Below are 27,429 nucleotides of genomic sequence, written 5' to 3' on the forward strand. Positions count from 1 at the left end.
GCACGTTGCTGGATGGCCCATTCTCTGGGACGGGAGCGGGGTTGGAGACTCAGGGCCTGCTGGGGCTGGGCCTCTGAGAACATGAGCTGGAGGTGGGGCGATGGGGAGACAGGGAGATGGGGAGATGGGGCAGGTCGTTCTCTTCCCCAGCCCCAGCTGACTGTGTAGTTGCTTTAGGGCACTTCGGGAACAGCTTTTCAAGAGCAGCTAGAAGCTTCTTTTTTTCTTTTAAGAAGTCCGTTTTTTATGTACAGTCTTCTGGTATTTAAGTGTTGGCATGTTCAAATTTGTTTTGAATGCCGTGCAAGTCAAACCCGTCCTTGGGCCAGATACGGCCAGTGGGCCTTGGGTTCACACCCTCTAGGCCACATCCTGTTGACCCATTATTGGAGTTACAGGGGTTCACCCCTGTACCTGCCGGTGTGTCACTGAAGGAGACAGCCGGGAGTGTGTGTGTGTGAGGGCGGATTTCCTCTTCATCCCCTAGCACAAGGAGGGGCTGCAGCCTTGAGTGTTCTGGGGGCCAGACCGGAAGCATGAAGTGGGGGGGGGGGCTGTGAGACCGTAGGGAGTGGGGACGGCTGGGGCAAACTGGAAAGCATGTGGCTGATAGAGTACACGTCCCAGTAAAAGCATTAAAAAAGATTAATCACCGTTGTTGACTACAAACCCCCAAAGCCCAGTCAGAGGGCGTGTCTGTGTTCTCCCTAATGTGAAGGGTGAACCTACAAGCCTTGATTTTTGTTTCGTGGACACAGAACTCAAGTAGTTGATGCTGACCAACACCTGCAGTATTCCAATTTTAAGCATTCTATTTTTTATTTTTTTAAAAAGATTTTATTTATTTATTTGACAGAGAGAGACAGCGAGAGAGGGAACACAGGCAGGGGGAGTGGGAGAGGGAGAAGCAGGCTTCCTGCGGAGCAGGGAGCCCGACGCGGGGCTCGATCCCAGGACCCTGGGATCACGACCTGAGCCGAAGGCAGACGCTTAACGACTGAGCCACTCAGGCGCCCCATGTTTAAGCCTTATAAACTGTGCAGAGCAATGTCTGTTACAGAAAAGCTGGAACATGCAGATAATAAAAGAAAAAAATAAAATCATGTGGGTGATCCAAGACCAGTGAAAACATATGTCTACCCAAAAGCTTGTAAGTTCATAGTAGGGTTATTTAAAACAACTGGAAAGTAGAAACAACTCAAATGTCCAAACACTGGTGAAAAGGTAGATAAAATGTGGCGTATCCATACAGTGGACTACAACATAGTACTAGAAAGGAGTGAAGTGTTGATACATGCTCCAACGTGAGTGATCCTTAGAACCATCATCCTGAGTGGAAGAAGCCAGTCACAAAACACCACATATTATATAATTCTGTTTATATGAAGTGTCCAGAATAGGAAGATCCACAGAGCCAGAAAGCAGGTTAGCAGTGGTTGCCTAGGATTAGGGGAGGGATGAAGAATTACCTGCTAATGGAGTGCTGAAAATGTTCTAAAACTAGATCATGGTGATTGAATTGTCCATTTTAATTGGGCGTCTTATACGGCATATGAGTTGTATCTCACTGAAGCCGTTAAAAAGTCACACATGATACAACGCATCAGGGTTACCACTTGCGTCACTTGGTGTGACAACCTTCCAGACCATGTGAACTAGCTCTTCCATAGGCATGTATGTTGTGATGTGTGAGGGGGGGGAAGAACGGAACCGTCAGAATCATGCTTTTTTACTTAAACTATTTTAAGTATATTCCATGTTAAATGTACAACTATATCATTATTTTTAATGACCGCATAGTGTTCCATTGTGGCGATACCGTTTTATTTCACAAATCCTGTTCGTGAGCATTTTGTTTGCTTCCCCATTTTTTTGCGATTTTAAGTTCTATGACGAACATCCTTACACTGAGACCTTTCTGCACTAGTGTGGTATTTAAGATGAATTTCCAAATGTGGACATCCTAGACAAACAACATGAACCTCTTTAATGCGTACAGGCCCTTGACCACATTTATATTTTTACGTAGTCACCCCTAATGTATATACAGTTTTGTTTGATATCTGGCCTCAGCATCGAATCATAAAACGTTCCCCCTACTTCTGAATAGTTTTTGGTTCAGAAAATACATTTTATCTTCTTCCTTGTCCCTACAGCACCTTACCCAGAACTGAGCATTTTTTTTTTTAAAGATTTTTTTTTATTTATTTGAGAGAGAGAATGAGATAGAGCGTGAGAAGGGGGAGGGTCAGAGGGAGAAGCAGACTCCCCGCCGAGCAGGGAGCCCAATGCAGGGCTCGATCCCGGGACTCCGGGATCATGACCTGAGCCGAAGGCAGTGGCTTAACCAACTGAGCCACCCAGGCGCCCTGACTAGAGTTAAATCTTTGAAGCATTGGATAGTAACCTCATTTGCTTTTCAGAAAGCTTACGAGAAAATCCTCTAGGTTTTAGCCACATAGAGCCTTGAAAGACCACGCATAGGAAAGAGCATGAGGTCTGGCTAAGGGTGTTGTCTAGGCCTGAAAACAGTGCACTTATCATGTCATATGTGAATGAGGGGATGTTGGAGGGGATTTCACCAGTTTCGGTACGTTCTGGACTCCTGGGGAGTGTTGTCCATGCAAATGAAAGGTGATTCGAGCGTATTTTTAGAAGATGACAATAGAATTCTAAACAGTAGTTAACAGGCATGTCCTTGATGGGTTAGTCCGTTTGGGTTTCTATAATAATTCATTAAGGAATGACAGCGTGCTTGGTTAAAACGTGAATTTTGCCGTGGTGATAGATCAGGCGATACACGCCATACGCTGCTACCATCTTCCCCTTCCTTCATGGGTCCAGTACCCCTGGGCCATCAGGACTAAAATACGGAACCATAAGAGAGGCTGGATGTTGTGCTCCTTATTTTGAAAATCCTTCAGCTGCTTTTAGGGCAAAGCATGAAGTAATTCTTTTCAAGTGACTTTATCTCTTTCTTTAGGATTTGGTCAACACTGGACTCAGCACTTTCTTTTTCTTTATTGCCTCGATTGTATTAGCTGCTCTGAACCACAAGACCGGAGCGGAAATTGCTGCCGTGGTGAGTGAGCTGCATTGGTTAAAACACAGGCGGATTTGTACACCCCGTGACTCGCTCGCCTCTGTCCCCTAGCATGTGTCCTGCTCATTCTTCTCGAACTTTTTCTTTGCTGATGATGTTGTTACTGAGCCAGTTGAGGTCCTGCTTCCTTCTGTGCTGTGGTTCTCAGAGTGTAGTCCCCAGAAGACCAGCCTCCGCATCACCAAGGAACTTTTTAGAAATCCCATTCCCAGGCTCCCTCAGAGCTACTGAATCAGAAATGTCCCCCTCCCCCTTTAAAGATTTATTTATCTATTTGAGAGAGAGAGAGCACAGTGGGAAGGGCCAGAGGGAGAGGGAGAGAGAGGCCCAAGCCGACCCCGTGCGGAGCGCAGAGCCTGATGCGGGGCTCGATCTCATGATCCTAAGATCCTGACCTGAGCCAAAAACCAAGAGTCGGAAGCTCAACCGACTGTGCGACCCAGGAGCCCCTGAATCAGAAATATGTTTTAACAAGCCTCCCAGGTGATTCAGGTGCACACTCCGATTTGAGAATGGCTCCTTTAGTCTGTTCCCAACAGAGCCCTGGATGTCTGTTAGTGATGTTGCTGGTAAGAGCCTTATCTGCCAGTGTGGGGATCTTAACGAAGGAGAGGGCAGTCTTGACACCATTTGGCAGCCAGACGACATCTTTTTGCTCTTCAAGGTAGAATGCCTTTGGGAGTAGGGTGGGAACCAGATCACGTAAGACTTTGATTCTCTGCTTTGCATTTCTGTATTGTTCTCTATTTATAATGAATATGCAGCACTTTTGCAACGGTGAAGGGCAGTTTAAAAGGTTTGTAAAAAACATGAAACCAGCTGTTCTCCCAAGTGTCACTCAGTAGGTTGATCTGTCTTTAGCAAACCATTACAATTCTGCTGCTGCTTACCTCAGAGCTGCCCACGGGCGGGGCAAGCTGGGCAGCAGGTGGAGGCCTGGGGGCTGTGATTTGGAATGTCAGCCATTGTGGCCTGGTGGGCATCTCACACATGAGACCCTCATTTTCTGTTTGGTTCTTTGGCTACGTTGTACTTTCTTATCTGGGACCATGAAAAAGAGGTACTTCTGTGATTTGTGTGTGTGTGTGTGTTTAATAGATCCAGAATACTTGAAGAGAACCCTTAGGCTGTCTTCAGGTCAGGCAGGACTTTCGGGGAGTCATGTTTAACTATGCACTTGGCCATAGTCCGACAGCCAGATGGCAGTGGGTCCGGGCGTTGTGGGTACAGCTCGGGTCAACGTGAGCGGCTCGTGCCTGGACACCCTGTCGAAGGCTACTGTGTCTGGACTAACCGTGCCTGTGTTTTGTAGATATTTGGCTTCTTGGCGACTGCGGTGTATGCGGTGAACACATTCCTGGCAGTGCAGAAGTGGAGAGTCAGCGTCCACCAGCAGAGCGCCAGTGACTACATCCGAGCCCGCACGGAGTCCAGAGATGTGGACGGTCGCCCCGAGATCCAGCACCTGGACACATGAGCCCAACTGCGGAGCCCTCCTCCCTCTCATCCTTGTGCCCAGCCTTTCAACCAAGTTTTCTTTCCCTCGTCACGTCAGATTTTCCTGTGATTAAGCTGAATTTTGTCCTCTTTGGTAGAAGTTCCTTCCAGGAAAGGGTTTTCAGAGTGGCCCTGTCGGTGGGTCTGCAAGGCGGGGAGCCCCATACTCAGCTGCTGAGACAGAGGTGGGCGGGAGGGGCCTCACAGGCTGCCATGTCTCCTCTAGGTCCTCACTGTCCCCGAGCACAGGCTTCACATCTGGCTCTGCGCCACCCTGTCACAGGTTTTTGCGACAAGTCAAGACTTTGGATTAATGGGAGCTGCTAGGAGGGGTAAAAAATCAAGGAATGAAGGTGCAGGGTTGGAAGAGTCAGCAGCGATCGCTGGGCAGGCCCCTCGAGGGCCGCAGGGCAGCGTGTGGTCCTGCTACCTGGACCCTCGCCTGCTCCTCCTCGTCTTCCATCCCTGGGCCGTCGAGACAGCCAGCGCAGGCCCGGTACACCGCGGGAGACACTGAGGGTCTGGCCAGGGGTGGCTGGTGGAGCTGTTTGCCGGGTCTGGACTCTTCGGGGATGGGAAGAGCTGCTGTCCTGTTGGCACAGCTCGGCAGGCCCGCTGCCCTGCGGGAAGGTCGCCCGTCGTTTCCTGCCCTGCTCAGAAATCACTCGATTGTTCCTCCAGTGCATCACCTCCCCGACTCCCACGTCCTCCTCCAGGAATATGGGACCATCTTGTTTTCCAGTTTGCTACCCACCCTTACTACCCGGAGGCTGAATTGCAGACTTGCTGCAATTTTACCTTCTCAGGTAAAAGTCACACACAAAAAATACAATCCATTCCAGCAGCCAGAATGCTTGCCCATTTGCTGGCTTCATGGACCACAGGTGGGGACCCACCTCTGTTTTAGGGATGTGTGCTAATTTTTGAATGCCTGACGACAGTTGTGAAGTGATTCTGAGTAGGTTTGTCTAGGATTTGAAAATACTTGAATTTCCACCACGACACATCCTTTCTCTGATGTTTCAGAAGGCGTAGGCTCTGGCTTTTGTGCCTCAGGGTCCGCACTGTGGACGCTGATCTCGGAAGTTGTTGGGAAAAATTCTAGTTACGTCAGGTTTCGAATGGATTCTTGAGAAAGTGAAGGTTATGTGGTGAGTGTTCAGCGAGCCCCTCTGATGCTGTAGTGTTTTTTGTCCTTTGTATTTTTCCTGTTGGAGACTAATTGTATCTTTCACGGAAAAATTGTTTTACCTTGTCGGGTTTTCCCTCTCTGAACTGTTGTTAATGTTTACAAACCTCCTTCCCGCTCTACTAGTCTGCGGTTAGCCGTCCCCCCGGGAGGAGACCCGGCCTGCTCGGGGGACGAGTGTGCAGCCCGGGGAGAGCCCCCGGGACCTCACCTAGCGGTGACCGACGGCAGCGGTGGAGGGCGCCGTGTAAGGGGGAGCGAACGTGAGTGTGCCGGCCGGTGGGGGGCCCAGCGCGTGTGAGAAGGCGTCCAGCGCATCTGATTTCCCAGTGCAGGTCCCCCTGCTCGGCCTGCAGTTCCATGGCTGAAGGGTCGGGGCGAGCGGTGAGCCCCCTGGACCGGCCACCCGGTACGATCCGAATTCTGCGGCTCCTTTCCGGGGCAGCGGCCTGGGTCATACGTGCGAGCTCGTCTGCGTCCCGGGCGGCGGGCTGCCCGTGCAGACCCCCTGCTCCCACCCGGGTCCAATCGAGCCCCCTGCCCGTGTGTGTTGTGAGGCTGTGCCAGTCATGCGTCGCAGACTTTGAACTTAGTAGATGTAGTGACTTCGGAGGAGATTAGGACATCTGGATTTTATCTGTTCATTTTGTGTATTTATTTTGCATTTGTTGAGTGTGTCTGCATCGTCAAAAATGGGCTCATCTCCCTCTGAGAGTTCCAATTAGAAACAGGGTCACGAAGACTCAGCCTTGCATTCAGCAGGGCCCACTTGGAAGGACCACCCTGAACTTTATCAGAAATCTGTTGGGAATCATGTTACTTGGCCTCAATAAAAAGCCGCCTTTGAAGTGAGATCGAAAAAAACAATACCACTCAGGCAGGATCGTTGCCCAAGTTTTCCCAAGTCACTGCAATAAAGTCAGTTTATCATCTGGTGAAAAAGGGCCTGTTGGTCTCCTGAGGACGTGTTGAAAGCTGCAAGAAAGGGTTCTGAAGCCCATCGAAACTATAAATGCTTACAGGTGATAAAAAGTGATGGCACGTTGTGCCACAGAGGGACTTATAGTCAGTTTGCATCGTAGTGTAGAATCTTTGGAATTATTTATGTCCCTGTAACTATTTAATATCCTTTGTGCCATGAGGCTCCCCCATGGTTTTTGTAAATATATTTCTTTATATTTAATTAGCTCCCAGGACAACCAGCAGCGGCCAGGCCTGCTCCTAGCTCTCTAACCCAGGTGACCCGGTGACATTCGTGTGACGTGAGTGCTCGTGGAGGGAATTTGGCTGTCTAGGGCGAGTGTGACGACGCTTGCATTTGCCTTGTGTTGCCTCTGTGTACAAACAGGACAATCTAGATTTAGCGGGGGGCTTACCAGGACTTTTTTTTTTTTTTTTTGCAAATCGAAGGAAGCTTATTTGTGCATTTAATAGTTCCAATATGGACCACATGCATATGGTTTGGGGCATTTTGAGGCTGAGGCAATCTTAGTGTTTCTCAATTTTCTGGTAGGATGATGCTGGCATTCATAGTGGGTGCCAGACTTGATGGGAACTGCAGTTGCTGTGTAAATTGGAATTTGTTCCTGGACACTGTATGATTGAAACCCACAAGCATTTGGTGGAACCTCTGGGGTGGTTTGAGATGGATGCAAACGCTGACGTCTTCAGAGAAAGTTGATCTTGGCACTGATTTGGTTGATGTGGTATTTTTTTTCCCTCCGAGTCTCCTGAATCCTTTCGCACTGCTGAAGGCATTGGAGGGAGAGGTCTTCCCCTTGCAAACAGAGAGAGGACAGTCACGGAGGCCCAGAGACACTCGTTGGCCTCACAGAAAGCCAGGGAAGGACGAAGGCAGTCACAGATTAAAATCTCACCGGAGAAGTTCGATGTATTTTATTTTAGATTTTTACTCTGTGCAGCAACACTTACCCAAGAGAGATGACCTTTGCCTACCAAAAGGCAGGGATGGAGCAGCCTGTCCAGTCCCCAGGCCTCGTCTGCCTCGGCAAGCTGAACTGCAAGTGCCAGTGTGCCGGTGGCGGGGAGTGGGGGGACCCCAGCCCCAGCCCTCAGGGCACCGCGACAGTCGCCTGGCAGGGACGCTCTTGCCCGTGGGTAGGCGTGAAGTCAGTCCGATGTGTTGGATGCTTCTGGTGAGAGCTTTTGACTCCGTTGAAAACATGTCTACTCGCTTGAAGTTTGCAGTTTCATCTGCCTTTCTGTGGGGCTCTCTTAGTGACTGAGACTTTACTTAAGCCACAGGCAGTCCCTCGGGGAGAGGAAGCACTGACTCTTGTCTGCACACGTGTGTGAATTCTTGCACCCAGTAAGCCTGGAATAACGCCTCGGTGTGTCACGTCCTATGTGTGGCCCCAGCTCACCTTCTCTTGTCAACATTCATGTGCTCTTTGGGAAGAAATTCCTCACCCCTCCATGTGTTTAAGAGGTGGACCGAGTTCTGATCTCTGGCTGTGCAAGATTTTCTGTGGGTTCTCAGAACTGGCCTTAACAGATGGATAGTGTGTGGAGGCAACGTGTGGCCAGTTCAGTGATTCTGGAAGGCAGTGATGATTTAAGTGGTCCCGATTGTGCCTCCATGTCCAAAACCAAGCAACCATGAAGTCATTTTGCCACTGCTTGTCATTTTCTCCATATCTTGTTTATAGGAAAATAATGACATTAAACGGGTAGCAAAAGGCAGGAAAAAAAAAAAAAGCACTTTCTAGGCTGAAGGCTACTGCTCATTGATTCTCTCTAGCAAAATAAAAAGTTGCTTCTTGCCCCTGGGACTGCCATTGGTTTGTGAGGTCCCCAGATGCTTTTTTAGTTCCTAGTGAACTTTGCAGAACCCGGGGCTTCTGTCTTCAGGTCTTTCTTACCTTATCAGCACCCACTCTAAGGACCAGCTGGGCGACAGGCTGAAGAGGTGGGGGCAGGGGCAGGTCTGGGAGCTGAGGGGAGGGAGGGGCTCTGCACCCAGACTGTGTCCTGGGGGGCGCTTCATCACACCACACATGGTGACTGACCCAGGACATTTTGAAAAAATGTACTTGGTGAACTACCTTCCTATCCTCTAGCTTTGGAAAAAATGAGGTCTTGTGTTTGGAATCAGCCTGAGAACAAAAGCTGGATGTTGGGACCAGTCTGCCTTGGAGCTCTGGATGGGCTCTTGGTGTCTTGTTGAGTCTGGACAGGGTGACTCAGATTCTGGTTTGGGTGCCTAGAGAGGATGCAGGCCTAACGCTGCCTGCCTTGAGCTTTGCAAACCTTCCTGACTTTTTATAAAATCTTGTTTCCTCTCTTCTCAGCAGATATTACTGAGATCATAAGAACTGTCTGGTTGAAAAGGTAATTTGAAATATTTGACCCTGAAAAAAAAAAAAATATTTGACCCTGTACATTGCTTTTGTTTAGAAACCACCTCTGACAGAAAACACCCTCAGTATCTGTTAGATCTGGAATTTTTTTCTGAAAATGAATGTTCCATTTGACTTTTCCTTATACCAGTAAATGGCATTTATACACTCTTAGGCTTGAAACAGAGGAATGGGTCCTGACATGTTTTCCCTTCTTTGGTCTAGATTATATTTTTATTCCATTGGATGTCATTTCTCAACCTTGGGGATTTTTTCTCCCCCTTTCTAGTTTTTCTTATTCCATAAATAGTACAGAAAAAAGTTACCTACAGGCCCACTGAACTTGAATCACTGGCAACTTGCCTAGAGTAAAATTTAGATTATGGATCCTTTAATAGTGCATCTTTTTCATAGGGTTAGTTTGTTGTCCACATTTTTATGCCAAGACTTTAATTCAGGTGACTTGCTTATTAGACAGCTGGGAGTGGCATGTTTTCTTTGGGATGCATTGTACACAAAGGCCAGAGAGCCTTCATTAAGGGGTTAATAGCCTGGACCGTACTGAACTATCAGAACTTTTATGGTTCTAGTGGAACTTGTCTCAAATGACCTTAATCAGCTTTGTTGATGGGATTAGGGCGAGGCCCGAAGTTTCTTTTCCTAATTATGCCTCAGAGGAGAGAAGATGTGACACAGTTGTTTCAGGGGATAGTTTGTATGGGACTTGGTAATAGTCTGAACCTGTCAAATCTGAGTTGTCTTTGGAGGACACTGCTAAACCCCAGTAGGAAGCACCCCGCTTTACCAGGGAATGAGGACAGTGTAGGGGCCTGGTGTCCATGCCAGTCAGGGCCAGGTCTAACTGATGGCTGCCTCCCTCTGAGGGCCGTTTTCCTTTCCTGCCTTTTCCAGAATCGGTTTTGCAAGTTTTGAGACTCTGTTCCCCTGCAGAAGCGAGGAAGGCAAATCATTAGGGGTTAAAGGGAGAACTGACTGGTCCAAGGCTGGGGGAGGGCCGGCTCCCTGGGGGAAGACGAGAGCGGGAGGCCTGGATGGACCCCCAAGCTGGCCCAGACCCACACAGGGGCTGCCTACTTCCGGCGGGTTCACTCTGTAACCCAAAATGAGTTTTCCAATCCTGCCTCATGATGAAACTGATGTATGTGGATAAAACCAGTGCTTTTAATAACTTGATTTTGATGTGGTTCCCTCGAAGAGAATGTAGGGATTGAAACTATTTGTATATGTTGAAGTTTGTAGGGGTTCAGGAACCCGTGGCAAAAACACTTAACTATTTATTACAGGTATGACTGTATGTTTTTTTTTTTTCCCCAAAGTAGATAATTCTGTCTTTGTATATTTTAAGACAAATAATAATCGCTTCACCTTCGGTGCCTTCCGTGTGTCAGTCACATAAACACTTGTCAATCATGGAATTGAAAAAAAGATGTACATTTAGTTAAACCAGATGACACTATTTTTGTAGCATGATTTTCGATTGTGTCCTTTTAATATTGCTTTTAGCAATGATGGTTTTGAGGTTTGGCCATTATCCCTTTAAACTTCGTTACGTATTTTGAAAAAGAAAAAAAAAACCACCCCACCTTGGCTATTCCTGTCTCCTCTCTGCTGCTTTCTCTCCCCAACGACTTGTTTCTGCTTATTTCAACAGTCTGAGAGTAAGAGTATATTTCTGTGAAATAATTATTAATCAGTATAACTGCATTTGGCATTTTTAAACTACTTGGTCAGTTACAGCGAGCAACTCCTCACCTCAAACAGAAAGAGGAAAGTGGTTTCATAAAAAAGAATAGATACCCGCAGTGCTCTGACTTCCCCGCTTTGGGTCGGCAACGGCGAAGAGCCCCGTTATTACCGGGCTGGTGAGGCCGAGGGCCTTCTCGGGCCTGGTGTCCTCCCGGACCGGCTCAGGCCCCCCCTCCCGCTCTGCCCGCGGGAGACAGGCTGCCCCGGTGGCCTCCGCCGGCTGGCCCTCTCCTGGGACCTCACGTTGGTTTATGGATGCGCCGGGGGGGTTCGGTGGCCCTTTCCGGTTTTCTGCCTGGACAAAATAGATGCCCTGCTATGAGGAGCTTGGTGAAATCGGGACTCGGCTAACACTCTAGCTGCTCCTTCGGCTTTCCCACCCCCGTAGGACTCGGGTTCTGTCCGGTCAAGAAAAATCTCGAGTAAACTAGCTGAGTCGTTGCAACATGAAGGAATGGGTTTATTGAAACATAACGGTTGTAGCTTCTTTTTTGTCCTTTTGAAGGGTCAGAATATGTAATTATTTTAACAAAGGAAGTCAAGTCAGATGGCTAATAACTCTAATACGATTATTCATTGTTACTTGGCCTGGTGGCACTTTGGGGGGCAATGTTAATTTAATAACTATCACATTTTGCTTCTTAAAAATCTATTTCCTTTACTGGTTTGGACACAGCTGTGGGGCATTCTGAGGTGATGCCCATTTGGCACACGTTGGTTTATGCTGTTGGTGGGTCTCCTGGCTTCTCGAACCCTGGCTCGTGGGTTTGACTCTATCCATGTGGAGTGGTTTCGGGGCCCCAAAGTCTTTGCCTGTGGTGGCTTGTCCGACAGCAGATAGGGGCCTCACATTGCCCTCGATTTTGCCCCCTTATTTCTTTTGAAGGACCTATTTTTCATGGTACTTGTCCTGATCGTTTTCATAGTGTTCAAATCTGTATTTTTGTATGTAGAGGGAAATAATTTTCTCAACACTAATCGCTAATAAATATTGTATTAAATCGTCATGAAGGAGTTTTTGTTTAATAAATGGACACGTAAAAGTGGCATTGTCTCTGTCCTCTGACTTCCCTTCTGTCCCTTCAAAGGTGTGGACCCCATTCCCGAAACAGGCCTGGGAGGTGGAGGCTGAACAAAGTCCGCGTCCACGAGAGAGGCCACGGGATGGGTGTGGACAGGCAGTGTGGCTGGCTCAGCTGGGCAGGCAAGGAGGAGCAGAAACGCCCGCCGTGTACCCCTCTCGGCATCTGCACGCTCAACTTTCAGACAGGTTTTCGAACGTGTGCAAAAGTCGGGGCAGAATGCCTGGGCCAAATGCCGACTCAGGGTCCTCCCAGGCTTCGACTCCGAGGTCTCTCATGCAACCAGTTTCCAAACCACAAGAGCCCCAGGTTCGGGCCACCGCAGAGGTGCCTGGGTCGTTACCCTGACGCATAAGTGAGAGAGCCCGGGGCCCCCTCCAAGGGGCTCTGGTGAACCTGGGCAAGTTCCTGAACCTTCTGTTAGTTTCCTGGACTGCGAGCCAGGATTGTGTGAGGAGTGTGGGAGAGCACATGTGTCAGACGCGTGGGGTCCTGGTGTGGAGCAGATGCGCGCTGCTGCTGAAACCCGGAGCCGTCAGGGCTCACCGGCGGCAGGCCCCGTCTGTGCCGGACGGGACACGTGCCCGCACTGCTCTGGGTGGTGGAGGGGTTTTCAAACATACACTCCAAGCACGCAGTCAGTCTGCTTTAATCCATTAAGGCTTTTTTCACATGCAAGAGAAGAACAAAGGTTACAAATGCCCAAGACATGGGTCCAGATCTGGCTCATTCATGAGGCTTCTTGGGTCAGAGGAAATGCCATTTAAAAAGCTACTTTTGTGTAAAAAAAAAAAAATTACATAAAGTTACAAAATCCCATTGAACATACACACGCAGCACATGTCTCTAGGTCAACACAGAAGGCACAGCTCCCCTCTCGAGAGGCAGTCAGGTGTCGAGAAACCTGTCATCCTGAGTGCCCGAGAGCCCCTCGCCTGCTCCTGGGCCCCCAGGAAAGAGGGATCGGCTGGGCCTGCCCAGCCCCCCAGAACGCTGTCAGTTACTTCACGGTTAGGTACCCTTGACCTTTTGGACCTGGTACAACTGTCATACCACCCGGAGAAGACGTGGCTCCCCATAACAGGCACCCTGACCTGCTCGCTCCTGGATGAGAGCAAAGGTCGGTTTTCTCCCTGCTTCAGAAATGAAGAGGGTTCTGGTGTTCCTTGAACAAGAGAATCTTGGAAGGATCATTCTCGACAAAGTGCCTCGCATGAGTGGGACACCAAATGCAGACAAAAATCCCTGGGGCCTAGCAGGTGGGCCCTGTGGTGGCTTCGGTCCTACCCCCCCCCCCGCCCCCCAGCATGAAATGCTTCCTGTGACGGAGGTAACAAGGCTCCGTCAGCTCTGTCCCCTTGTGCTTATTTTTGGCAGAGAGGTTACAAGGCTTAAGGTCTGTGGGGCAGAAACGAGGAGACGTGGCGGAATATTCACGATGCCCCCGCGTGCGCGGCGGTTAGACGGTGCTCGGCCGAGGGTGCTCGGCCGAGGGTGCCGGGCTTGGCGTGTCACCCTGGGGCCCTGAGGAGGCCAGCTCGTCAGCAGCTCCCGCTGGCGCTGGAGAGGTCGGCGCTGCTCTCGCAACACGCGCGGTGCCCTGGCCGGTCGGCCGCCCGGTCCCGAGGTGCAGCAGTGGGGGCCCGCGCGGCTCGGGCTGCCGGGGCGGGGCAGGCCTTCAGTCCGACTCGGAGTCGGAATGCTCTTCTGAAAGCGAAGCAAGGGGGACGCTTGGCCGGAGTGTCCAGGCCAGAGGTGCCGGGAAGCTGTTTCTGGGGGAGACTGGCTGGGTTTCCGACTGTTGCTGGCGTCAGCTTGGTGTGAGGACTGGCCCCGGGCCTGGGCCCCTGCAGGGGCAGCTGCCGTCCCCTCCAGGGTGGGGCGCATGCAGCGGGGAGCCCACATGCCCCTCCAGAGTCGCCCCGGGCCGTTCTCACCTGGGGTGTTAGCGTGATATATCTGCACCCCAAATTCAACCCTACCCTGCAATTCAGCAGGGCAAGGTGAGGACAGCTATTTTCAGGCACAAGAAAGTAAAATATACTAGAAAATCAGGAAGCTTTCTTTTAACCAACTTATAGTTTCAATCCCCCTTGCCCCCAATCCTAATATTATATGGTGATCAGAACCATTTTATGACGTCAAGGGCCTATCTAAGGTATGACTCAAGGGCTCCTAGAAATCCAATACCGAAGAGTACTCTCTAGAGCCTTCTGGAACGCCCCCCCCATTCCAGGAAGGAAAGACACCCAAGTTGCTAACCCTCCTGCCTCAGCCCCAGTGCCAGTTGCTATTTTCAGGGAGGGACACCCCTTCCCTGGCCAGCCTCGGTCTCTTTGAACCCCAGGCTGTCCTCACACTGTTGCCGGGTCATGGATGAGCTCCGAGAGCCTCCACAAACCCTGACTCCCTAGCCCTGTATGATTTTGTGGGTTTGCTGTATTCATTCTAACACAAGCTAGGAATCATTTTACAGCAAAAAAAAAAAAAAAAATCATCATACATATATCTCCAAGTGTCAAAGCCCACAATACTCAAACACACGTCTCCACTGACGCTTCCTACTTGTTCACTGGGGTGATGGGCTAGGAGCACCCAGGGCAGGCAACTGGTAGCAGGTCCCAAAGGCCTAAGGAAAATGTCTAGGGACACTGAACCTAGGAGTGGCTGAAGTACAGGATGGGATGAGAGGAGTCTCACATATTTTTAGCAGAGGGATGCTTTCTGCAGAGCTTGCCCGAGTGCTGCGGATAAGGAGAGCCTGGTTCTCTGGCCCCTGAGCAACGGGCCGGTGAAACTGGGCAGGGGGGGTGGGTTTCAGGGCAGGTGGCCGCTCAGCAGCCCGGGCTCATCATGAAAGGTCTCACCGAGGAAAAGGCCCTCAGCATGCCTTTCCTGGAAAGGCAGAGGCCCTGCGGAGCCAGCCTGCTTTATGATCAGTGCCCCATGAAGGGATAGGAGAACCAGGCTGTGAACACACTTCCTGCCCATATGGGGAGAGAGGAAATGCTCCTCCAGTCTCAAACTGGCCAAGTATCCCTAAGGGAGAGCAGGGTCCCCAGCAACAGTCCTGGGTTGAGAAGCTGGGTTCCCAGGTGAAAACCCACAGGGGGGCCACCCACCTTCTGCCTTGTCGGCTGTGTTCTCTTCTGCAGAGTCCCCTTGCTTGAGGAATTTGGCCACGTCATTAAAGATCAGGTAGAAATCGATTGCAAACACGATGGTGGCAAAGAAGCCAAACACCTGTGGGATAGGGAACAGGGTGGATGGGACCCATCATCAGGAGCTGGGGAGTCCCTGGTCCGAGAGCCCAGGAGAAGCGGAGAAGCTGCCGCCCCGCTCAATCAGCTCGGATAAGTAGCTCGGATTGGCAAACACAGACCCGTCCCGGTACCGACAAGTAGGAAAATGAGCTGTTACCTTGGTTGGGCAAACAGCCTTCAAAACTCAGGGCAGATTAAATCTCCAATAAGAAGACTTTGGAATCGCTGAGATCCACGTGAAAACCCAAGGGGCCTCTGCGGGGACAGGCTGTGCCCCAGACATTGAGTGTCCAAGGGGTATCTGGGGCTCCATCAGGGGTGGGGTGAGCTTGAGGGGGGCACTGCTGGGCAACCTCTTCCAGGGCTAGGGTGGCTACTCACCCCAGCTGCTTTGGAAGCCCCGTCCGAGTACTTGGCGACAGCTGTGATGGAGATGGCAAAGTAGATGAGCGCTGCTGTGACACAGCGCAGGAAGTCCTGGGGGGAGGTGGGCGTGGTCACCGCCCTGGGCTCCCAGGAGTGCAGTACAACTGGGAGCCCAGACCGGGGCAGGGACTCAGAAGGGCACCAGGCGGCAGGAATGGGGCTGGAACCCACTGTTTCCAGGGGATGATGGGCCCCGAAGGCTGGACACACACCCGGCGCCCGCAGGTCCGGCATCCGTGGGGCTCCCGCCCTGTCCTGGCCCCACCTTGCACTCCCTGGTCCTTCTCCCACCCCCATTCCTGCCCCTGCCCAGGTGCCCCTGGAGGCTGCCCTGTTCCCGGTCCAGCTGGCTGTCACCTGCCCGGTGGACAACAGGATGTGGGCCAGGCTGCAGCTTGCCCTCCGGCCGGGCCCACATATAGATCCCATTTGGTGAGAAGGACGTTGGAAACCTGGTCACCTGCTCCCTGCTGGCTCTCCAGTGGGGAGATCTGGCCCTGGGCCTCACTGAGCCACATACTTGTGGCAGATCCATTTATGTATCATGGTTTCTGCTCACCTGTCCCTAAAATGGGGACACAGGGTGCAGCCCAGCAGGAAGCATATTGGATATGAAGTCAAGAGACCAGGGTGCAATCGCAGCCTTTCTGTCCCTTCTCAAACAGCAAAGTTTGAGGTGGGGCTCTGAGGCCTCCCAGGTGACTGCCTAAGCAAGTTGCCAGACAGCTGAGGTCTGGGTAAGCCCTCCAAGTCCTCAGTTAACCTGTCCTGCCCTTGTGGAAATGGCTTGAATTCCTGCGGCTGAGGCTCATTCCGGCAGGCCCAGCTGAGAGCACCAGCGCCACCTGGTGGCCAGGGGCCAGGATGCCAGCGGGGCTTCCCCGCCTCACCCAGAGAGCTCCCGGAGGTAAGGCAACGGCTCTGGGTCACATGGCTGCCGGGTGGAGGGTCCTGGCTCCAACCAACCAGCACACTGAAGAAAGGGTGAGGGCCGAAATGCAGCCAGCCCCTTCCTCCTGGGGCCCAGCCCTCACCATCATGGGCCAGCACAAGCCCTGCCACTTGTCATTCAGCTGCATGGCATCGGCAAAGAGGAAGTAGAGGGCCAGCAGGAACTCCAGCAGAGGCGCTGCGAGGAAGGCGGATGCAGAGGATGCCACATAGCAGACAAAGGTGATGAACGAGAGACCCTGGAGGTGCGGGAAGGTAAAGTCAGAACCTTTGCACAACCCCCGGCCCAGGGCTCTGCAGCCAAGCACAGAAGACGCTCCAGCAGGGGAGGCCACCTGCCCACAGTCCTGCAGCTGCCAGCATTAGAACCCCGTTATGGGGCCCTGGCCCACACCCGCGCTGCCCCAATGCCTCTGGGCACGGCTCTGCACCCTGATCCCGTGCCAGCACCCTGCCAGGACCCAATCAGGAAGCCCAGCTTCCCACATGGGTCTAGCCCCCCAGGAGGCTACGTCCACGTAGCCTGCTGCTCACCTCGCCCCCCACCCCAGCAGGCTCTATGGCGGGATCCACCCAACTCAGATGGTGCCCAACAGGGCAAATCAAACCTAAGCAGTCTCTAAGGCAGCTCACAAAGCAGAAACCATTTCAAAAAATTACACCCAACTCCCAAGAATGTGACTTTTAGCTGAAAACCAATACACAAACCTTGAATTCAGTTAATGATATGCATGCTGAAGTGTTCAGAGTCGAAATGTACTGATGCACGTAATTTATTCCGCATCAGAAACTAATTGGTGGCCAGACAGATGGATGAGATATGTGATAAAGGAAATCTGACAACAGGGTAACAACTGTACAATCTGGGCGGTGGGTATACGGGCGCTAAGGGTAGAACTCTTCGGGTTTTCTGTTTGCCAATTCATACGAAGAAAAAACCCTCCAGGAGGGGGAGTGTTGGCCTGACACTTCAGGCCCTGCTGCATCATCCACCCAGCCTTTGTGCAAAGGGCAGGCCACGCTAAGCAACAAGGATCAGAGTTCTCCGCAGCCCTGCCCACACGCCGTGGGTGGGGACTGATGCCAGGAGACGCTGAGGTCCCCGGCTAGTTCTGCAGACCGTGTGCCCTGCAGGGCAGGGCAGACCAAGATGAGGGGCTGTTTCCCGGGCCAGGGCCTGAGGCTTGCAGAATCCTCGCAACCACCCAGGCACTGGTGCTGCTCACAGCCCACCTCACAGATCAGAAGACTGAGGTGCGGACACTTCACAGGTGAAGTGAGTTGCTCAGTGTCATGCAGCTAATAACAAGGCATCAAAACTTGAACCCAGGGCTGGCTGGCCACACAGCTCTAGTTCCTAAGCAACCCTGCCCTATGGGAGCTGGCCTTTATCTGGCCTGTCACTATGGCTGGGCGGGTTTGAACATGTCCACGGCTGAGTAGCTTGGAGTGGGGCCCAGGGGGCCCTGTAGGGACACCCAGAGGCCCCACAGGAAATGCTGTGGCTGCTTCAGACAGATGAGTTGCAGAGATCCCAGGGAGTCCCCAGGGCACCCAAATTTGCCTTGACCATGGCCCGGAAATTAGCCGAGTTCAATTTGAACAGATGTAAAATTAAGGCACAGAGAGGGGCCTCCCAGGAAAGCAAGGCCAGGGGGCCCTGACCCAGCCCTGTCCCTAGCTCCTGCTGTACGTCCTCCTGGGAAGGCTGTCATGGTCCCTCCCCTTCCTGTCCACCGGCCCCCAAAGTCAGATTCTGGGGAACCCCCTCTCCACTCCTGTTTCCTTATTCCCTGATTCCTGGTGGCTACTTCCTCCCCTTTCCCGTCCCGGTCAGCCTCCCCACTTGTTTGGGCCTGGAGGCAGCCAGAGGGGACCAGAGGGAGGGAAGAGTGGCCAGAGTGGCTCCCCTTGTGATCAACCCTAACCTGTTCCTCCCTACTTCTTCATCCTCCTAGAAAAGCTACACCAAGGGCCTCCCCTATAAGGTGGGCTGAGTGGGGTTGGGGTTGGCTTCCCTCACTGGCCTGTGGATTTAAGGCTTCTGTGCAAAAGGGGCTCTCATCAGTCTCCAGGGTGGGGCTGGGGTGGCCAACCACAGGCGACTTCCTGGAGTGTGGGCTGAGTCCTGGGTCCTGGTGCCTCACTTGGGAGCTGGGCTGGTGACCTCCGGGCTGACCCCAGGGGCAGAAGAAGTGCCAGGATGGCCTCCTGCCATCTGCCCGGGCAGTACGAAGGAGAGGTGTGGGGCAGAAGCTTCCTTCCTCTGACCTCCACTCAGCCTTGCTGTCACCTGGCCCGCAAGTGACCCACCTGTTAAATTCCCTAGATGCCCTGGCCTCAGCTTTCTTGTCTGCAAAGTGGGAATAACGACAGGGACTGCCAAACTGCCAGAGATCTAAGTAACAAGAGCTGTTCCTTATCTCACCTCCCCTGCGCCCGGCCACTTCGTCCCCTTCCCTGCACGGAGGCCCAGCACCAAGCCCCCGCCCCACCCGCGGATGGTGCAGGAGTTTTCGTAGTGTCCCCAAGACAAAGGCCTGACGGGCCGGGGTGGGGGTTGCGGGCAGGAGGAAGGAGCTCGGCGGGGGCGGGGCGGCTGGATCCGAGCGAGGGGGGCATGAGGGGGATGAAGTCACCCCCGCTGGGCTCCCGCCCCCTGCACCCGGGGGGAGGGGTCTGCCTCCGCGCCCCGCACTGTGCGGCCCCGGCCTCACCCAATCCCGGGGGTCCCCTTCCCACTTCCCGCTGTTCCCCGTCTTGGCTGGCCGGAGTCCACCCCGGCCTCCGCCCCGCAGCTCGAGGCCCGGCCAGCCCTCCCTGCGCCCAGGAAAGCGGGCAAGGGCGCGGAGAGCCGACCCCGGCCCCGATCCGCGCGTCGTGAAGCGCCGAGCGGGCTGATTCCTCCCGGGGCGCAGCCGGGGATGGCGGGAGGGTTTGCGGAGCCGAGTGCCCGCGACGGAGGCCAGAGGATGTGGGGCTGCAGCCCGTTCCGGGGGCCCGGAGAGGGCGGAGGCGCCCGGGGTCACACAGCGTCGGGCTGAGCTCCCAGGGGCCCGGCCGCCGCGTCATCGGGCCGCGGCCCCAGGCGTCCCGACCGGCCCCCCACGCTGGGTTAGGGAGCCCCGAGGGCCTGGGTTCGAGCCCCGCCTCGCCTCTGCTTCGCGCGCTGAGCTTCGGCGCCACCCGACGCCTGGGGAAGTGCGCCCAGCTCCGCCCGCTTTCCGCGGCTCCGAGGGCTCGGCGGTCCCGGGCGTCCCGACGGCGCCTCCGCCGCCCCGGCCCCCGGCCCCGCGCCGCACTCACCGACTCGGCCAGCAGGAGGCGGCCTTTGAGCGAGCAGAGGAAGGCGCGCGCCGGCAGGAGGGCGCGGAGCCCGGGCATCGCCGCGCCGGGCGCAGAGCGGCCGGCGCGCGCCGGGGCCGGGCCGGGCTCCGGGTCGGGCTCCTGGTCTGGGGGCCACATGGCGGCGGCGGCAGGGACCGAGGCGCGGCCCCGCTCCCTCACCCCGCGCCCGGGAGGGAAGCGGAAACCCGGGCTGTGCGGAAGGAGAAAAGGCGAGACTCGAGAGCGGGGGCGCATCCCCCCGCCGCCCCGCCCCCGCCCCGCCCCTCCTGCCCCGTCCCCTCCTCCCTTCCTCGCTGTCTCCGGCTCCCCCGCTGCCCCGCTCGCTTCTTCCGCTCGCCTTCCCCCTCCTCCCGTCCTCCGCTCGGACCCTGGCTGCCCGAGCTGCTCCGGGCCCCGCCGGGCGGGACTGTCCGCCGAGCTGGCGTGGGGCCCCCTCACACCCACGCGCACTCTCCCCTCAGCCCCGGCCCGGCGCTCCGAGACCTTCTTTTTGCTGCCCCTGAACGCCCCGTCGGGGCTTCCAGCCTTCTCTGCGTGCTCTGAAGGGTTGTGTACACTCGCTGCGTCGTCTAGCTTCCTGCCCGTGTCCCTGCGCTGTGTCTGGGACCCAGGAACCTAGGCGCCCAAACGGCAAGACCCCTGTCTCGTCCTCCTGCGCTTTTGAGCGAGCTGTCAGCTCCCCAACCCACTCCCTCTTTCTCCCCTGGCCACCCCTCCCATCTTTGGCCGGCCCGGCCTCCTGTACTGGCCTCCCCAGCCTTCCTTCTGCTCCCTCTCCCCATTCATACTCCGGGGACTCCCATTGGCTCCTGGGCCCCCATGAAGGGCACCGCCATCCATCCTTGTACCCCAAGATCTGAGACCCGGGGCTGTCCTTGTTCTCCTTCACCCTCACCATCAGTCCGTCACCAAGGCCGGCACATGTTCACCTCCTAAAGCTTTCTTTGTCTCTTCACTTCTCACCACCACCAAGCCTCCACGAGGCCCCAGAGTACTCCTGCCTGCTCCCTGGACTGCTGTGAGGGTGTCTTTAAGAGGCCTCTCTGCTTCCTCTCTTGGCAGCCAGAAGGATGCTAAAATGCTCAGTCAGGATCACCTGCATTTCCCTTATCCCCCAAACCTTCAGAGATTCCCATCTTGCTCAGAGTCTTGGTAGAGAGACTAAACACATAATCCCTTGGTGTCTTCTGCTCCCTGGCTCCTCCACTCATAGACCCTCTTACAGTTTCTTGAACAAACCATGCTCTCCCCACTCCAGGGCCTTTGTGCATGCTGACCCTGCTACCTGGCTGCTCTTCTCCAACCTGGTTATCTGATGAACTTCCCTTTACTCTGTGATCATCCCAGTGTCACTTCCTCAAAGAAGAATTCGATGGCCTCTCCCGCCAGGTAAGAGGCATTCGTTCACTCATTTATTTGTTCATTAACAGCAGCGCTAGAAAGATTGCATTTGCAGGATGCAAGGATGCATCAGCTTAATTTGTGGGGAGTGGGTCATTATTGTGTCCAGAGAATCGTGAACAAGATGATTCTTGGTAATAGTTGTCTGCCTCGTTATGGCTGGTTCAGAGGGTTGCCGGGAGCCTTTGTGGAAGAAAGGACTGAACAAAGGGCTAGCGGGGAGGAGACAGATGGTAGAGAACCAGACCCAGGTGTTTGGATCTTACTCTGGATCCCCTGGGAGGAGGACAGGTGAGGGTTAGAACAAGGACAACCTGATATCGATCAGTGTTAATTTGGCTCAAAACTGTAACTCAGTAAGTAGAAAACAACGCAACTTTTTTAATTGGCCAAAGTTTTGAACAGTCCAAAGAAGATATATGATTGTCCAGTAAGCACTCGAAACTATATTCAATATCATTAGACATCTGGGAATGCAAATTAGAGCCACAATGAGAAACTATCTTTTTAAATTTTTAAAAAAGATTTTATTTATTTGAGAGAGAGAGAATGAGAAAGAGAGAGAGCATGAGAGGGGGGAGGGTCAGAGGGAGAAACAGACTGCCCGCTGAGCAGGGAGCCCAATGTGGGACTCAATCCCGGGACTCCAGGATCATGACGGGAGCGGAAGGCAGTTGCTTAACCAACTGAGCCACCCACACGCGCCGAGATATTTTACACCTATTAAAATGGCTTCATAAAAGGGGACTCTACCATTCAAGTGCTGGGGGGGGGATGTGGAGCAACTGGAACTCTCATACACCCCTGTTGGGGCTGGAAGTGATGACTTCCACTGCGGAAGACAGCTTGGCAGTTTCCTAAAATATTAGACAGAAGTATACTGTGTGACCCAGACATTTTATCTGTAGGTATTTCCCCAAGAGAAATGAAAGCACCTGTCTTTGCAAAGGTTTGGACTTGAACATCCACAGCGGCTCTATTTTTATTTTTAATTTATTTTTAATTATTTTTTAAGATTTTATTTATTTATTTATCAGAGAGAGAGAGCACATGAGAGCATGAGCGGGGGGAGGGGCAGAAGGAGAAGCAGGCTTCAAGCTGAGCAAAAGCCCTATGGGGGACTTGATCCCAGGTCGCTGGGATCATGACCTGAGCCGAAGGCAGACGCTTAACGACTGAGCCACCCAGGCCTCCTGAGGCTCTATTTTTAATAGCTCAAACTGCACAACTCCAGTCGCTCATTACACCTGAGAGGATAAACTAACTGTGGGGCATCCCTTCGCTGGAATACTTCTAAGCATGAAGAAGGAATAAACCATTGACAGGTGCAACAACAGGGATGCATTTTGCAGACATTATGTTGAATGAAAGAAGCCAGGCTCGAAAGGGTACATGCTGTATGATTCTATTTTTATGAATTTCTAGAACATGTGAAACTCAGCTATGGTGACCGAAATCAGACCAGTGGTAACCTGGGGTGGAGGCAGGAGGAAGCTCTCTGGAGTGCTGGAAATGTTTTTTTATTTTGCGGAGGGTGGTGACTGCACAGAAACATACATTTAACAAAACCCATCAAACGCTCCACTTAAAATGGTTGCATTTTATTTCAAGTAATCTCTATCTCAATTTACTGAAAGGGAACTCACGCAAAAAAATATGGTGACTCACTGGGGTGGCTGAGAGGGCCCAGAGAGAGGCAAGGAGAACTGGAGGGGTGCCCCTGCTTGAGGGGACTGGATGCCCGAGATGGCTGTCACTCCCACTGCAGGCTGTGAGCTCCATGGGAGCCTGTCCTAGCCCAGCCCAGAACCCATCACTCGGATGGCCCCAGAAGTGTCTGCTATGGGATGAAGAAGGGTGGCTCTATTCCCTGTACATTCCTGTGTAAGGAATATTTTCTGTTCTCCTACACTGATTTCTTTATTTTATTCTCTGGGTTGTAATTAAATACTGTTGTGCTTGATTTTGTTGGTTAAATTTTTTCATCTTTGGCCTTTATTAGCTCCTACTGGTGGGCTTCTGGGTACCCATCCCCCATCTCTCCCCCCCCATTTCCTTATTTTCTGACCCTATAACATGTGTCAGGTTCATTTTATCTTCTCCCCATCCCAGTCCTGGAATCCGAGTTCCTCTAAGAAGCTCTGGTTCTTTTACTAGAGAATGGTATTTAGAAATAAATCCCTTGTGGTAGTGTTAATTTGCATTTCTCTAGTTATGAGTGGATTAAGGAGTATTTTTGTTGCCTTTTTTTTTTTTTTTTGCGTATGTAACAGGCATTTGCATTTGCTTTTCCAAGAACTGACTTTTCACATACTTTGTATGTTTTTCTGTTAATTGTTGGTTTAAAAAAATGGATACATAAGAATGCATATATTCAGGAAAATAATCCTTTTTCTGAAATTTGAGTTATGAGTAGTTTTTCCTGGCTTATCATTTGTCTTTTACTTTGCATTTTTGCCATACAGATTTCTCCTTTTAGAACCTGGTGTTTTTCTCCTTTAATCTATGAATGTGGTGACCGACAATCGCAGTTTTCCCAAGGCTCACTGTCCTTACATTCATGGGATGTGCCTTTAATGGTCATGTTGCTTTGCTCTTTTGATAAACCTCTAGAATCATTTTGCTAGTATTTTGTTTGGGAGTTTTGCCTTTATTTTCATAAATAGAATTGACCTCTAGTTTTTGTTTCATTTTATTCTATTTGTTGTGTATTGTGTTATCCTTTATTTAAGTCTCTCTTGTTTCCTAATGAAGGCATTTAAAGCTATAAATTTTTCTCTGAGGACTGCTTAGGACACATCCTTAAAATAATGCTCTAGTTTTTATCCACTTCTAATTAGCTTGTAGTTTCCATTTTACATTTCCTCTTTAATCCAAGAATAATTTAAAAGGGTATTTTAAAATGTTTAATTTGATAAATTTTTGGCTATACTTTGGTGATGGTATAATAATCAAATTTTATTATTTCTTTTATTCAGAGAACAGGTCTGTATGTTCTGCTTTTTGGAATTTGTTGAGATTTTCTTTGTGTCCTAATAGATAGTCAGGGATTGTAAGTGTTCCATGTGTGCTTAAAAGGATTGAATATTCTCTCTTAGTTGGGTACAAAATCCATATGTCCATTATGTATTTTGTTAATTATGTAATTTAAACTCTCTGTATGCTTACCCTTCTTTTTTTTAAGGTTTATTTATTTATTTCAGAGAGAGAGAGAGCACAGGAGCGGGGGGAGGGGCAGAGGGAGAGGAGAATCTCCAGCAGACTCCCCCCTGAGTGAGGAGCCAGATGCAGGGCTTGATCTCAGGAGAGTCCGATGCTCAACTGACTGCACCACCCAGCCGCTCCTATACTTACTCTTCTTTTTCTTGATGTATTGACTTACTAAAACAGATATATTAAAGCTCCTCACTAAAGTTTTAGATTTATTACTTTTCCTTGGATTTCTAACAGTTTGGGGTTGTTGTTGTTGTTTGTTTTTTTTGAAATTATGGTGTTAGATGAACCAAAGTTAACATGGGTTTTTTTTTTTAAGATTTATTTATTTATTTGAGAGAGAGAGGTGGGGGAGGGGCAGAAGGAGAGGGAGAGTGAGAATCCCAAGCAGACTCCCCGCTGAGCGTGGACCCCCCCCCCCCCGCTATAGGCCCGTCCCACAACCCTGAGATCATCACCCAAGAGGAAACCAAGAGTTGGAGGCTCAACCAACGGAGCCACCCAGGTGCCCCAAAAGTTAACATATGTTTTGTTCAGTAGAGTGTAGCAATAAAGAGCCTAAATACTGGGTTTAAATCCTAGTTCTATTGCTTTCTTAACTTCTCTGTACTCAGTTTCTCCATTCCCAAAATGGTGATAATAATATTACCTAAGTCATATAATTATTGTAGGGATTAAATGAGTTAATATATAAAAATATCTTAGAACAGTGCCTAGCAAAAGAAAAAAAAAAGAATAGTGCCTGGCATATATTACGTTTTTATTAACTATCATTTTGACATTTCTGTTGTCTCTAGTGAATGCTTTTAGCTTTGAATTCTATTTCATTTAATATTAATTTCACCATGCCTACCTTCTTTTTGTTGGCATTTATCTGGCACATCTTGTTTATGCTTTTCTCATATAAGCATTTAATGCTATAAATATCTAAGTACTATTTTCGTTTCATCTTACAAATGTTGATGTTGTGTTTTCATTTTTGTCCACTTCAAAATATTTTCTAATTTCTCCCAAGACTGTATCTTTGAACTGCAGATTATTTGACAGTATATTATTTAATTTTTAAACAGTTGAGGACTTTTCAATCATGTTTCTGTTATTGATTTCCAGTTTAATTCCATTATGGTCAGAGAAGACATTTTGTATGATTTTTTTTTTTTTTTAAGATTTTATTTATTTATTTGAGACAGACAGAATGAGAGAGAGAGAGCACATGAGAGGGGGGAGGGTCAGAGGCAGAAGCAGGCACCCTGCCGAGCAGGGAGCCCGATGCGGGACTCGATCCAGGGACTCCAGGATCACGACCTGAGCCGAAGGCAGCCGCCCAACCAACTGAGCCACCCAGGCGCCCATTTTGTATGATTTTAATTCTTTTAAATTTATGGAGGTTTGTTTTATGATTCAGGATATGGCCCATCTTGGTGAATGCTCTATGTGCACTTGAAAAGAAAGTGTATTTGTTGAGTGAAGTGTTCTATAAATGTCAGTTAGATCCAGTTGATTAGTGGTGGTATTTAGTTCTTTTACATCTTTGCTGATTGTCTGTGTACATGTTCTATCAATTGCCTAGAGAGAAAAGTTGAAATCTTCAATAATATGTGTAGATTTGCCCATTTTTCTCTTCAGTTCTATCAGTTTTTGCTTTCTGCATTTTGAGGCTCTGCTATTAGGAACCTTTAGGACTGTTGTATTTTCATAGGGTGAATTGATCATTTTATCATTATGTGGTGTCTCTTTTATTCCTGATTTTCTTTGCTTTATCTTTGTATGATATTAGTATTAACTATCCCAGTTTTCTTTTCTTTTTTTTTAAGATTTTATTTATTTATTTGAGACAGAATGAGAGAGACAGAGAGCACATGAGAGGGGGGAGGGTCAGAGGGAGAAGCAGGCTCCCCACCGAGCAGGGAGCCTGATGCGGGACTCGATCCCGGGACTCCAGGATCATGACCTGAGCCGAAGGCAGTCGCTTAACCAACTGAGCCACCCAGGCGCCCTATCCCAGTTTTCTTTTGATTGATGGAATATCTTTTCCCATTCTTTTATTTTTAATCTACCTATACCATTATTTAAAGTGGGTTTTCTGCAGGTCTTTAAAAAAAAATCCCTCTGACAATCTGTGTATTTTAATTGGTATGTATGTATATTTAGTGTAATTATTTGTATATTTGGATTTAGCTACACAGTTTTGTATTTGTTTTGTTTGTTTCTTCTGTTTTTGTTCATTTCTTCTTTCCTGCCCTCTTTTGGATTATTTAAATATTTTTTAGTACTCTTTCATAACTTATCTGTTGAGTTTTTTACTCTCTTGGTACAGTTTTTTAGTGTTTTCTATAGGGATTACTATATATATGCTTAACTTTTCAGGCTACTTAAATTAATATTTTACCACTTCAAATGCAATGCAGAAATCTGACCATCATATAGGTCATTTTATCCTCCCTTCTTTACGCTGTGGCTGTCACATGTATTATATCTACTTCTACAGGAAATCCCATCAGATAATGTTAAGATTTTTGCTTTCAAACATCAAACATATTTTGAAGAACTTGAGAAGAATATTCTACTTGTCCAGATATTTACTATTTCTTTTTTTTCCAGTTTTATTGAGATAATAATTGACATACAATAATAATTGACATATAAGTTTAAGGTCTACAGCATAAGGATTTGACTTATGTGTATTGTGAAGTGATTAACACAGTAAGTTTAGTTAACGTCCATCATCAAATATAGATACAAAAAAAGAGAAAAAGTGTTTTTTAAGTTGTGATGAGAACTTTTAGGATTTACTCTCATCAACTTTCAAATATGCCATATAGCAGTGTTA

General features: G+C 50.3%; 3 protein-coding genes across 5 annotated transcripts in view; 2 read left to right on the plus strand and 1 right to left on the minus strand.

The window, feature by feature from the left end:
• The window catches only part of CMTM4 (CKLF like MARVEL transmembrane domain containing 4), a 65,596-nt gene extending 53,634 nt beyond the window's left edge, over window positions 1-11,962 (plus strand). The window contains exons 3-4 of the mRNA XM_045890987.3: window positions 2,984-3,082; window positions 4,416-11,962. Of these exons, the coding sequence (XP_045746943.1) occupies window positions 2,984-3,082; window positions 4,416-4,580 (264 nt within the window). The 3' untranslated portion in view covers window positions 4,581-11,962. The remainder of the gene's footprint in view (window positions 1-2,983; window positions 3,083-4,415) is intronic.
• Window positions 11,963-12,628: 666 nt separating this feature from the next.
• CMTM3 (CKLF like MARVEL transmembrane domain containing 3) lies at window positions 12,629-20,178 on the minus strand. 2 transcript variants are annotated; one of them, XM_064580683.1, is made up of 6 exons: window positions 20,046-20,154; window positions 19,944-19,985; window positions 16,721-16,876; window positions 15,642-15,737; window positions 15,120-15,240; window positions 12,629-13,704 (listed from the first exon to the last, which is right to left on the minus strand). In XM_064580683.1, exons 1-6 carry the CDS (start codon window positions 20,100-20,102, stop codon window positions 13,676-13,678), a joined length of 501 nt encoding a protein of 166 aa, XP_064436753.1. In that variant the 5' UTR covers window positions 20,103-20,154; the 3' UTR covers window positions 12,629-13,675. The 2 variants fall into 2 exon arrangements, with proteins under 2 accessions (XP_064436753.1, XP_045746944.1); XM_045890988.3 differs by having other exon boundaries at window positions 19,944-20,178.
• A 194-nt stretch (window positions 20,179-20,372) lies between these two features.
• The window catches only part of TK2 (thymidine kinase 2), an 87,280-nt gene continuing 80,223 nt past the window's right edge, over window positions 20,373-27,429 (plus strand). The window contains exons 1-2 of one of the 2 annotated variants that reach the window (XM_064580680.1): window positions 20,377-20,615; window positions 21,244-21,374. The gene's annotated coding sequence lies outside the window, so the exon portion shown is untranslated. Of the gene's footprint in view, window positions 21,375-27,429 lie in introns of both variants that reach the window. The other variant, XM_064580681.1, reaches the window with a different exon arrangement.

The sequence above is a fragment of the Mirounga angustirostris genome, unplaced genomic scaffold, assembly GCF_029215605.1.
Source record: "Mirounga angustirostris isolate CCGP_5_RB_7025 unplaced genomic scaffold, mMirAng1.0.hap1 SCAF_16, whole genome shotgun sequence".
Classification (NCBI taxonomy): domain Eukaryota; kingdom Metazoa; phylum Chordata; class Mammalia; order Carnivora; family Phocidae; genus Mirounga; species Mirounga angustirostris.